Source organism: Cupressus sempervirens, chromosome 1 (assembly GCF_028749045.1).
Source record: "Cupressus sempervirens isolate cs-2001-9-10 chromosome 1, ASM2874904v1, whole genome shotgun sequence".
Lineage (NCBI taxonomy): Eukaryota > Viridiplantae > Streptophyta > Pinopsida > Cupressales > Cupressaceae > Cupressus > Cupressus sempervirens.
Window position 1 is genome coordinate 293,619,289 of NC_143118.1, and position 13,036 is coordinate 293,632,324.

Below are 13,036 nucleotides of genomic sequence, written 5' to 3' on the forward strand. Positions count from 1 at the left end.
CCACTTTCAAACTCTTTGTTTTATTTATTTATTTTAGGTTTTAAATTCTTCATCTATTATTGCTTCTATCTAGTGTACTTGTCCCTTCTTGGAACTTCAATAGCCCCAGTCCCATCTTTCTTTACAATTTGAACACAATTTCTTCTTTCCTAGCTTGTACTTAATTTCTTCTGACATGTTGGATTTAGGAGGTAATTGTTTCTCTTGTGGTTCAGTTGGTGTATCCTTTGAGTATGACTTGTTCCTAGCTGTTGAAATCTCTAACCTTAATGCTTTTTGAATTGTGTCTTGTAGAAATGTAGGATCAAGAGGACCTACCAAGCCATGGAGAGACTTTGTCAATACTTCGTCAACACCTGGCACCATTATAGAAATTCTCTGAAATTCTGCCACACAATCTTCTACCAAACCCTACTGTATTATTTGCGCCAATTCTTTGAAATGTCTTTTGGGATGCTTTTGATCAAATCAATCTACAAGTCTTTGTATAAATTTATCATGTATCACAATGTCTTGGTGTCCTTGCATGACAAGTCCATGGTGCCATCACTTGTGGGCAACCCTCCCAAATAAAGAATAGCAAATTTGATAGTGTCCTCTTCAATCATTGGGCTGAGTGATATATACGTATTTAAGTTTTGGAGCCAAGCTTCTGCAATGACCTTCCCCAAACCATAAAATGTGGCAAGAGACATCTTACTTACTCTATGTCGTAAATCTTTGTTGGGCTGCTTTCTTTCTCTTCTACAGGTATTTCTTGTCCTTCACAATATTGTCTAAATGGAGTATTTCTTTTAGCTCTTTGGCTTAATTGCATATACTCCTCTTCTTGATATTCAGTCTGGTAGGATCAAGGCTCTAATACCAATTGTAATGTCCCCTTCTGAAGAAATCCTAATTTCTTCACCTTAAATCATTATTCTTACTTCAAAATGATAATGACTTTATCGAACATAAGAATTCAAGATATTAATCAGATCAACAATCAAAGCACGATCTTAAAAATGAAAAAATCACGAATTCTTGGGAAGAGACATTCCCAGAGCATGAAAGTCTCTGTGCCTTCCAACTCCTAGACTCAAAGCATGAAAGGATTGCATCCTTCCAACTCCTGCCAGACACTTCCTCCAATTCAAACTGATTGTTTGATGATTTTTCTTGATTAATGCTTATTGACGTTTCTTGATGGATGGAAAACGAATCCCTTGAATGATATTTGAATGTTCTTCTGAATTTTGAATGAGTTTCTGAAATTATATGTATTACTGATGAATGTATTTCAGCAATTCTGCCTTGTATCTCTCAATTACTGCTTTGAATTAGAAATGTTGTAATGATTTTATCCAATATAAACAAGTTGCAAGTTCTTTGTCAAAGCAAAACTAAAGTACATACCTTTTATCCACTCAATCAAGCACAACCATTTGGCTACAAAAATAGAAAAACAAACTGATATATGTGCATTCCTACTTGTGCTTTTGTTAAAAAAAGCAAGCTGACTACAAACAAAAGGAAACAAAACATTCAAATTGGGATGTAATCTGTGAGCATTCCAACTTGTATGCATCTATTGCACAAAATTTCTTTAGATGGTGAGGGGGATCCTATATATGATGTAGATAGTGAAATTGGCATTGCATGCTCTAGATGAAGAGTAAAATAAATATTCTTGATTGTATTTTATATTGATTCCACATTTGACTTTAAATTATCAATATCAATTGTATTTTCAATTCTGTACTTTTTTTGGCAAAATTATAGGCATTTTTTATATAATTTTACTATTTATTGTATAGTCTTACACAATCGTCCCAAACCCAAAAACAGAACAATTGCCATACCACCAAACCAGATTCTAAAAAACTAGTAAGCAAGCAGAAGGAATTGGAGCCCAAGGACTCTCCCGATGTTAATCCATTCCAATTCATCAGGAACACCAAACAACCCAGTACCAGTACCTCTTATACATCATTTTGAGTATCTGTTGCAAGATGATACAAATGAGAAGCAAAATACTGATATATAGCCTCCCAATGATCGATTGAGGACTATATCCTTGTCAATTGCTATACTGATACTAATGAACCTAACGAAAATGCAAACAGTAATATATGGTCTGCCATTCAATATACAACAAATAAAGATCAACAACCTTTAGAGTAATAAAATCTCAGGGACAACAAACCCGCAACCACAGGATTTGAACTTCTTTTAATTTGGATTTACAAAATAGTTTGTTCTTTAATATCATGAAGATGTCTGCAATGTTCAAGCCACCATCATGAAAAAAACCAATTTGTCCCTGCCAACTTCTAATTAAATTCTTGACGCTTCAATCCAAATTTTATGTGTCTGTTGGGAATCATTGCTGCAAGATTAATGATAAAAAACTATCACCAAACGTGATACCATACTCCATGAGTCCATAGAACACTAAAGACGCTTCAGCCTCAATCACTTCAGAATAAGCTCTGTCTTACAGGTATCAGTAAAACATTCTTTCCACTGAAAAGAAACATACATAACACATAGCTAGGGCACATGTAGCTTACAAACTCTGTGAGTTACTCACAGACTTATAAGTATTCATGTGCCAAAAATGCGCCAATTACTTGCCAGAAACTCAGCTGCTACGTTTCTGGTCCGTAGTCAAATTATGTTAAGGCTTTCACCAATTTTTTTGCTGTGTAATCTCCAGAAGTTCTCTAGCTATCAGAATTTTTTTTATTAGTTCTTGTTTTTCCAATTATTTTTACATTGCTGTGGATTTGAACAAATTTTCAACAATTCTCCTAGCTGTGCATGAATTGAGGAGTACACCGTTGTTGGCAAAGGCAACATTCAAATTCAGTCTGCTCAGAGGAATCTCATTTTCCTCAATGTGTACTACGTTCCAGGGATGGAACTTAATCTACTCTCAATTAGTCAATTGTTGCAACATTCTCCACACTTGGATGTCACCTTCAGTTCACATCAGTGTACCATCACTGATAGGGCGACTCAATCTATTGTTGCAGTGGGTCTCGAGGATCATAGTATTTTCCGACTTACTAAATCTGGTGATTCTCGGGACTTAGCTATGGCTGCCTGGCAGTCTTATGTTAGCACACTTAGGCATCAGCGATATGGGCTCTTAAATGTGCATTATCTCTCTCAGCTTGCTCAGGATGAGCTTGTCCTTGGTTTGCCAAAGATTCAAACTCAGCAACTTGGAGTTTGCGATGCATGTCAGGCTGGAAAGCAACATCGCACACCTTGAGGAATCTCATTTTCCTCGATGTGTACTATGTACAGGGATGGAACTTAATCTACTCTCAGTTAGTCAATTGCTGCGACATTCTCCACATTTGGATGTCACCTTCAATTCACATTGGTATACCATCACTGATAGGGCGACTTAGTTTATTGTTGCAGTGGGTCTTGAGGATCATAGTCTTTTCCGACTTACTAATTCTGGTGATTCTCAGGACTTAGCTATGGCTGCTCGGTGGTCTTGTCTTAGCACACTTTGGCATCAACAATATGGGCACTTAAATGTGCATTATCTCTCTCAGCTTGCTCGGGACGAGCTTGTCTTGGTTTGCCAAAGATTCAAACTCAGCAACTTGGAGTTTGTGATGCATGTCAGGCTAGGAAGCAACATTGCACACCTTTCACCAATGGCGATTCATGGTGAGCTTCCCAAGTACTTTAGCTTGTTCATGTCGATATCTGTGGCCCTATGGCCACTCCTCCTGTTCTTGGGTCTAGGTATTTTCTATTGTTTGTTAATGATTTCAATAGAAAAATGTGCGTATATTTTCCTAAAAAGAAATCAAACACATTTCCTATATTTCAGAAGTTTAAACCTTTAGTTGAAAAAGAGGATGGGAAATCTATTATTACCATAGTTACACCACCCTGGGGGAATTGGAGGACAACAGAATGGGGGGACAGAGGAGCCTTAATTTGGGGACAGTGGGGGGACAGCAAGGGGGTATATACATACATACATACATACATATGGTACTTAAAATGTTAGGTATGAAAATATGTACTACAATAAAAGATATAAAGATGTAAAAGAGTAAATACTAGAACACTGCATTGAATTGGAACATCGAACATTAAACATAAATAGTTGAATCTACAAATAGACAACATTAGGATGTCCCCCATCTTCAGTGGAGGTGGTGGAATCTAGTGGCGCCATTGGGGACGGGAGGATGGAGTCCCCAACTCCTGGTGCATTAAAGTCTCGGGGACATGGGCAAAATCGAGGGGGGATGCGTCCCCATGTGACTATGATTATTACTCTTAAATCAGACAATGGAGAAGAATTTTTGTTCTAATGAATTCTCTAGCTTCTTGGATACTCGTGGCATCAAATGCCAATTAACCACACCCCACACACCACAACAGAATATTGCAGTTGAAAGTCAAAACAGAACAATCACCGAGATGGCTCGCTCCATGCTCGAACACAGACATGTTCCGAAGCAATTTTGGGCAAAAGCAGTTAACACTACTGTTTATCTTTTGAAGCAGTAGTTTATCTTTTGAAGCAGTCACCCATAGTGGTGGTCAAAGGTAAGACTCTGGAAGAGGCCTTGTCAGGTCACAAGCCTAGAATCAGTCACTAAAAGTTTTTGGCTCCCTTACTTTTGTTTGGATCCTTGATGCATCATGCCCCAAGTTGGATGCCAAGAGTCAGAAACTCATGCTTGTTGGATACGGTAGTCTTCACAAAACCTACCACTTGACTGACACTAAGACATCTCGTCTCTTGTACAATCGTGATGTAGTATTTGATGAGTAGCGAGGACCATTCATGCTTGTTTCTCCTGTTTTTGATCCAACAGACCAGCCTATGAAGGCTCCTAATTTGGGAGATAGACTTTTATTGGGTCTACCTGATGGGAGAGCTTCAGTAGCTCTTGCAACTCTAGTTATACGAGTGATCCCTATACAAACACCTCCAGCTTCTTCTGCAAGATCACCCAAATTGGTAGATGCTTCACCTAAGTTTGGTCCAGAGTCTCCATATGAGGAACTCGATCATAGAGCATAATTGATATTAATGTTGGTCATTCTCCGCTCCAACCCAAGTGGTGGGCTAAGACACTTGCTGATCTTCGTGATGATGAACTAATTAATAGGAGAACTACTCGAAAAAAGACAAAAACCTATAGAGTCTCTTTTCTCTCATGGCCAACATTCACAGTGTGTTTGAACCTCAAACATATTCCAAGGCTAAAGGAACTTCATAGTGGGAACAAGCCATGACATCTGAACACCAAAGCATACTGAAGAATAACACTTGAGTCCTTTCTAATCTTCCACCGGGGAAGAAACCTATTGGCTGCAAATGGTTTTACAAAATCAAATACAAATCTAATGGTGCTTTGGATAAGTACAAAGCTCATTTAGTTGCAAAAGGCTTTTCTCAACGTCAAACCTTTGCCTCTACTACAAAGATGAGCACAATTAGATTAGTCCTAGCCATGGCAGCACAATTTGGTTGGAAGGTCCATCAGATGAACGTTAAGAGTGCTTTCCTAAATGGTGATCTCTACAAAGAAGTCTACATGACGCAACCTCTTGGTTTCAAGGTTGTCGTTAAAGAACATCAGGTTCTCAAATTAGTGAAAGCTCTCTGTGGCTTGAAGCAGGCCCCTAGGGCATGGTACATGAAAATTGATAAATACCTCAGTGATCAAAGCTTCCAGAGGAGTTCGTCATACTCAAATTAGTACATCAAGCCAGCTAACAGTGACATCATCAATCTAGTTATTTATGTGGAGATTTAATCATCACTGGCAATTCAACATCTTTGATTCAGGGAATCAAACAAAATTTATGCCGATCTTTTGATATGACTGACCTTGGCCTCATGCATTATTGCCTTGGTGTTGAGGTTTGGCAACAATCTCCTGGTATATTCATCTCTCAGTCCAAATATGTCAAGGCTCTGTTAGACAAATTATGTATGTAGGATCGCAAGCCAGCATCTACACCCATGAAGAAAGGTCTCAAGTTATCAGCCAAGTCTAATTCTCCTCCCATTGATGATACTACATACAGGCAACTAGTAGGTAGCCTCATCTACCTCTCATCTACTAGGCTTGATATCAGCTTCGCAATCAGCTACATCTCACGTTTTATGACAGCTCGTAAGGTTGATCATTGGATGGCAGCAAAGCACGCGCTTTGTTATGTGAAGGCCACTACAAATTTTAGACTTCTTTACTCTTGAAGTTCTAATCCTCGATGGTTCACAGATTCAAATTGGGTAGGCTCTGTTGACGAGAAAAAGTCAACTTCTAGATATGTGTTCAATTTGGGAAAGGTGTCATCACATGGACCAATAAGAAGCAGTAGGCAGTTTCTCTCCTCTACAGAGGGACAGTCAAGGCAGGTTGTGAAGTTGTTTGGCTTCGTCGAATGCTTGCGGATATGCAGAGGTCACCAGCAGGACCAACCACCTTGTTTGTTGATAACGAAGGCGCTATCAAGTTAGCACAGAATCCATCTTCCATGAACGAACCACACATGTGGATGTTCATTGTCACTACATATGACAGCTGGTTGAGGACGAGACAATAGACTCGCAATATGTTCCTACCACGGATAAGACTGCAAACATTCTCACCAAGCCTCTTGGTCCTGATAAGGTTGTTAATTCAGAGGACAGCTTGGTGTTGTGGATACATTAAACATTAAGGGAGGGTATTACGATAATAGATAAGCTTATATTATTAGTTAACAGTTATCTATTTGTAATCTATTGTAAATATTAGAATATTTCCAATATTAGTTAGTCTGTAGATATCCATTAGCTTTCTTTAGCTTTCTTTTAGCTAGAATAGAATGTTTCTATCCTTTAGGACTGTTTTTTAAGAAAACATTATTTCATTCTTTTGTATATATAGACCTCTCTGTCTCTATTAATAACAAGCAAATATTTACCAATTACTTCATAATAATAATCACAATGTCCTCTTCCTCCATCTTGCAACCAATGGCAAGCAACTGATCACTGATTTCCTGAATCCTAATCAGCTGAGCCTAGAGTGATGTTTACTCATCCATGATAATAGAAAACAGAGTGTTCTTCAAAAAGAAAGAACTACTTTTGTTAGAAGTCTCATGAAGATTCTTGAGATGTGCCCATATCTCAGCAGTTGTCTTGTAGGATGGAATCTGAAAGAGCTAATCATTAGCTATGGATAATTTGAGAAGCATCACCGCCTCCCGATTATTTAGATCCCATGTATCTTGATCAGAACTAGAGGTACTCGAACACTATGTAACACCCGGAACAATCTAATCAGTATTCCGATATTTAAAAATTGTTATTATCCATTGCTTCCAAGTCCCATAATTTCGACCATTGAATTTTGAATTGCTCTCAAGCAAAATATTAGTCAAAGATGCCATAGCACATTTTTCAGTGAACAAGCATGAAAATTTGTGAAGGCACGTACTTCGAGGCAAAAAACAGAAGACCCAAAAATTGTAGGGGTACTCAGAAGAGAGCTCGCAAAACCCAAAAAGAATATGTTGTCGATTTCTGGTTCCGCTAGCTCGAAAATCAAAGCACCAAGAATTTATGATAAAAAAAATCGAGCCCAAAAATTAGGGTTTTGAAAATATACATCCTGGGCTGAAAAAGCTTGAAATCAATGGTGAATCTGTAGCAAAAAACACAGTTTTTGGGCGCGAATCTGTTACTAAGAGTTTTAAAAAACCTTTGGCATCGCTCCCAGCCCTAGATGTGCAAAAAAATGGACAAAAATGCCCCAAAAAAAGTCACATTTTTTCAAAAACAGCCAAAGAAAAAAAAGTGAATATTGATGGTCAATATTCTCAGACAAACCCTAGTTCAAAGCAAATATTTCAGAAAAATAATTTTGAAAATAGGGTTTGTTAATTTCAGAAAAGAAATTATGATTTTCAAAAAAATTTAAATAAGTGGCTCTGATACCATATTACGAAGTAATTGGTAAATATTTGCTTGTTATTAAGAGAGACGAGAGGTCTATATATACAAAAGAATGAAACGATGTTTCCTTAGGAAATGATCATAAAGAATAGAAACATTCTATTCTAGCGAAAAGAAAACTAAAGAAAGCTAATAGATAACTACAGACTAACTAATATTAGAAACATTCTAATATTTACAATAGATTACAAATAGATAACCATTAACTAATAATATAAGTTTATCTATCATCGTAATAATTATCACTCTTCAAAGTTTACCCAAGTCCTCCGAGCATTTTATCGAGACCCTCAACACCACGTACTCTAGTGTTGATCTGAAGTTCACGGATCTCTGCACACTTCTGCTTCAACAAAATCAATGGAAACAACAGTTCGGTAGCAATTTCAGCTCCACCTCCACAGAGCAAGCCTTTGCTACTAAATCCTTTCAGAAGGATAAAGGCAAGTCTCAACAGTCTTCTCAACACAAGTCCTCTACTCCGGCTTCAAAAGGCTCCTAGAAGAAGAACATTCAATGCAACTATTGCAACAAGTTTGATCACATCAAGGTTGAATGTCGGAAATGCTTAGCTGCCCAATCTAAGCAATCAGGTTTGCAGCCCAAAGCCAACAATGTAGAACACACTTGAGTAGACGAAATCTACCTTTTAGGCCTTCATGGCTAAAAGACCTACAGATCATGTGAAGTCGTCTGCCTGGCACATTGATTTAGGTTCCTCTCGCCATTTCACCCACCGCAAAGACTAGTTCACTGACTACCAGCCTTATTCAAATGTTGTTATTTTTGGTGGCGGAGAAGAGTACACCATTATCAACAAAGACAACATTCAAATTCAGTTTGCTGGGAGGAATCTCATTTTCCTCGATGTGTACTATGTTCCAAGGATGGAACTTAATCTACTCTTAGTCAGTCAGTTGATGTGCCATTCTCCACACTTGGATGTCACCTTCAGTTCACAACATTGTACCAAGCATACGGATGTTCATTGTCACTACATACGACAACTAGTTGAAGATGGAACAATAGACTTGTAGTATGTTCCTACCATAGATCAAACTGCAAACATTCTCACCAAGCCTCTTGGTCCTAATAAGTTTGTTAAATTCAGAGGACAGCTTGGTGTTGTGGATAGATTAACCATTAAGCGAGGTTATTAGAATAACTAACAAATAACTACAAACTAACTAATATTAGAAACATTCTAATATTTACAATAGATTACAAATAGATAACCATTAACTAATAATAGAAGCTTATCTATTATCGTAATATGAATTAAAATTCTTGTCTTATGCTTTTAAATGGTATTTCGCATGTTATTTACGTTCACTTTATAATTATCTTCTTTTTCTAATAAGCCAAGTTTTTGCTTAGTCCAGGTCAAAATTTTGGCCTGCTGAGGTTTTGAAGTATAAGGATAAGCATGAAACATTTTATTTTATCAAAAGAAAATCAAACACCAGGGAAGCACCAATAGGCCTCCTCCAACCAACCAAAGCTTCCATGTTTGTGAAAGGATTGTCTTTCGAATTGGAAATCCCAGGTGAACAGAGTGGACTTTTTGTAATACACATGGATCGCATTTTCCAACTAGTGGACACACACACAAATAAATACCAGCATGCCTGGATGAGAAGTTGACAGAAAACAATAACAGCAGATGATGTCATGGAGTTAAGGCTAAAAATGTTTTTCTGCTCTGGTGATGCCTGACAAGATTGATTACTCTCTCTGCCAACTGTGCAATTAAAGTTAGCCTTGGTATATAAGTTAGGCAGACAAGCTTTGAAGTTGGGCATTCAAATGGCATAGATTAGCACCTGCAGGTATCCTGAGGAGAGGGATGCTGCCCCTATCCTTATGTGCTAGGTGGTATCATGAACCTGGTGCATTCCAAAAGTGAAAGGAACAGAAACTTTTTAGTATGCCAAGTTTTGCTCAGTCCAACTCAAAATTTGGGGTTTACTGAATTTGTAAATCATGAGGATGCAACCAAAAATTTTATCATAAGGAAATCAAACACTAAAGAAGCACCAGCTGGCTTTCTCCAACAAACCAAAGCTTCAATGTTTCTGAGAGGGTTGTCTTCCAAATTGGGGATCCTCAATGAACAAAGTGGGCTTTTTGTGATACACTGGGTCACACTTCCCAACTAGGAGGCATACACGCATATATACGAACATGCGTACATGAGAAGTTGACAGCATCCAATTAAAGCAGATAATGGTATCATAGCATTTATGCCAAACATATTATGTTATTTTGGTGAATGCCTGACAAGATTGACTGTTCTGTCTCAGCCCGCTGTGCAATTGAAGTTAGCCTTGCCATAAAAGCTAGGTGGCAAGCTTCAAACTTGGCATTCAAATACACATGGGTTAGCAGTAGCACCTGCAGGGGTCTCGTGGACGGGGGATTCTTCCCCTATTCTGATGCCCTAGGCGGTCCAATCCAACCTGTTGCATTTCCAAAATGGAAATACAGAAAACTGTCCAAACTTATGGAGCAGCTACTTAGGAAGAATGATTTCAGCCCAAGAAACATGTCAGAGCTGAACATTTGCAATTTTGAGGCATCTGCAGATATATTATATTAAATTTTTTTCCGCAACTGCAGATTTGTAGTGATTTGGTTTATCTGTTTGACAAAAAATATGGTAGATTTTGACAAAATTTCAAAAATACTATGTGAAAGCAGAAAATGTTATAACTTATACGACCACATTACTGCAAAAACCTCCTAGAACTTGGTTGATTGTTGTCTGTTCCTTGTACAGAACCACCAATAGCCAAGCTTCCCATCTGAAAATATCTACGCACAGGGAAAACTTATCAGAAACAGTTTCGCATTTAACAGAAAAGCCTCCTAGAAAGAACCATTCTTGTCTGAGTAAGGTCTATTAATTCTTACAAGCTTCTGATGGGAACCATTTCCATTGCCCATACCACAAATGAAACACAACAACGAGCATTATATATTTCTATGTCCAATATATTATGAGATCGATGGCAGATTGTTATTCTAGTGTCTCTTCAATGAAACTCAACGCTCATCACAAGATCTTATTCATTATGACAATCAAAATATGTTGGTATTTCATTGGAGACATGAACCAACGTTGACTGTGTCTTTTGAGTGGTCATCAGAGCAAAAATTCTCGCCTCCAGATTCATTTTTCCAGTCTCAATTTCAAAGGGCTAACAATGATGTGTTGATCTATTTGCTTAAGAGATGACCCTAGGGCAATCCTTTGTCACAACTTTAACTTTCTAATTCATTTTACCAACCTCAATATTCTAAGTGTAAACAGGTTCAGTGTTTCTCCTATCAATCACAGTTTACCAAGGGCAAGAATCTCAAGAACAACATAGTAGATTGACTGAAGCTATTGTTTTATGGGACTAATATGATTGTCAGTAAGCATTAAGATATATTTAAAATTCTATATATCACAAACGAAATAAATTAAAGTCTTGAATTCGTTTGACCTAGACGAGAATATGGGTATGAGATTTGCTGCAAACCAAATCTTAACATTCCCTAACAGAAACGTGTCCATAGCAGACTCCCAGAAACAAGCTGTTGCAATGAAAATGCGCTTAATGAACCCTTATTCTCCCGCCAAAATAATCTAAACCCCTTCCAAAACCCAGCGTAAGCATCCGCATTGGAACATGCTTTTAAAAAAGAAACACATCAAACAAATTTGATTTTTATGATATGCAAACTGCGGCCATTTCAATCCATGCAAAAAACAGACTTACCTGGTGACATTTGAGCTTCTTGCCAAGGCCATTAGCATAGGAATTAAGCTGTTTCTTCTCTTTAACTGTTAATTGAGGAATCCTTCTTGAAGAAAGTGTTGAAGCATTTGTTGATTGGGCCCGTTCTAATGAAGAGGCCACCTCCTCGCTTCCTTGAATATCATCAGAACTATCGATTTCTTCGTCACTAAAATTTTCATATTCTTCCTCATACTCTGTGTCATCATCATAATCTTCATTTTCAAAAGGTAGCTGAAGTTGTTTTTGTTGCTGGTCTTTGATCAGTGCAGCAGCAGGTTGGGATGTTGCAGTGCATAGATGAAACCTATATGATGATAGGGATGAGGTTTGCGGAAAACAATGCTTGGAAGGAGATGGATCGAGGAAAACGGAAGTTAAAAGTGACGGAGGTGAATTCCAAAAGAAGCATTTCACATGAGAAACGAGGATGTAGGTGGGCTGAATCGGTCTCCCGAGAAGTTGAGCCATGACAAACATGGATCTGTATTAGTGGCGTACCTTATCTACAGTGCGGCTGCATCTACATTATTTTTGGGAATATATGATGCGTCTCGCATACATCATTATTTCTGGGAGGTACATTCTTAATTGGAAACAAAATGTCTAAATTATAATTAAAACAAAATTAATCATTAGGGAAGAGGATTTAGGCTCTATAAGTATCAAAATATGAAGTCATATATCAATGTTTTTAATTAGCATGATATGATGATTAATGATAATGGTAATGATAAGAGAAGTCCAACAATGATAAAACATTGTATTTAGGTCAAATATTATAGTTAAAATTTGGGCATTTTTATTAAAAAGAAGAGTTGATGAAGTTGTTTAAAGTTTGTAAATTTTAATCATGTATAATGAATTATGAGTCAACAATAAATCTTGAGGGGCAAATAAATCTAGTAATAGATAATATTTTTAATTCAATTTTGTATTTATTTATTTTAGTTTAAGAAAAGAAAAGAAATAAGTAAAATTTAATATTCGTGAGGTTAAAGATAGTATATGGGATAGATTAGTTTACACATTGTTGTTTGTATTTCAGTCTTTTTTTACGTGTAACTTGATAATGATTGCCCTCAATTGCATAATTGTCCTCTCATTGAATAAACCAATTAAAGAGTTAGTTGTCAAGATAGTGGCATAGTTGTTTTTGTTGTCCTTGAAGGTATCACAATGTAAAATGAAGTGTTTTTATGTTTTTTGTTTTTCTTCATAAGTGCAAAAAATACACTCTTTCTTCTCACACTTCTATTGGTATTTT

At 37.2% G+C, this 13,036-nt stretch overlaps 1 protein-coding gene across 1 annotated transcript in view; it reads right to left on the reverse strand.

Annotated features, from left to right (window-relative positions):
• Positions 1-12,343, reverse strand: part of LOC149577264 (uncharacterized) — a 43,148-nt gene extending 30,805 nt beyond the window's left edge. Inside the window, exon 1 of the mRNA XM_089822961.1 lies at positions 11,752-12,343. Coding sequence (XP_089679087.1) covers positions 11,752-12,249 — 498 coding nt within the window. The 5' untranslated portion in view covers positions 12,250-12,343. The remainder of the gene's footprint in view (positions 1-11,751) is intronic.
• Between the last annotated feature and the right edge of the window lie 693 nt (positions 12,344-13,036).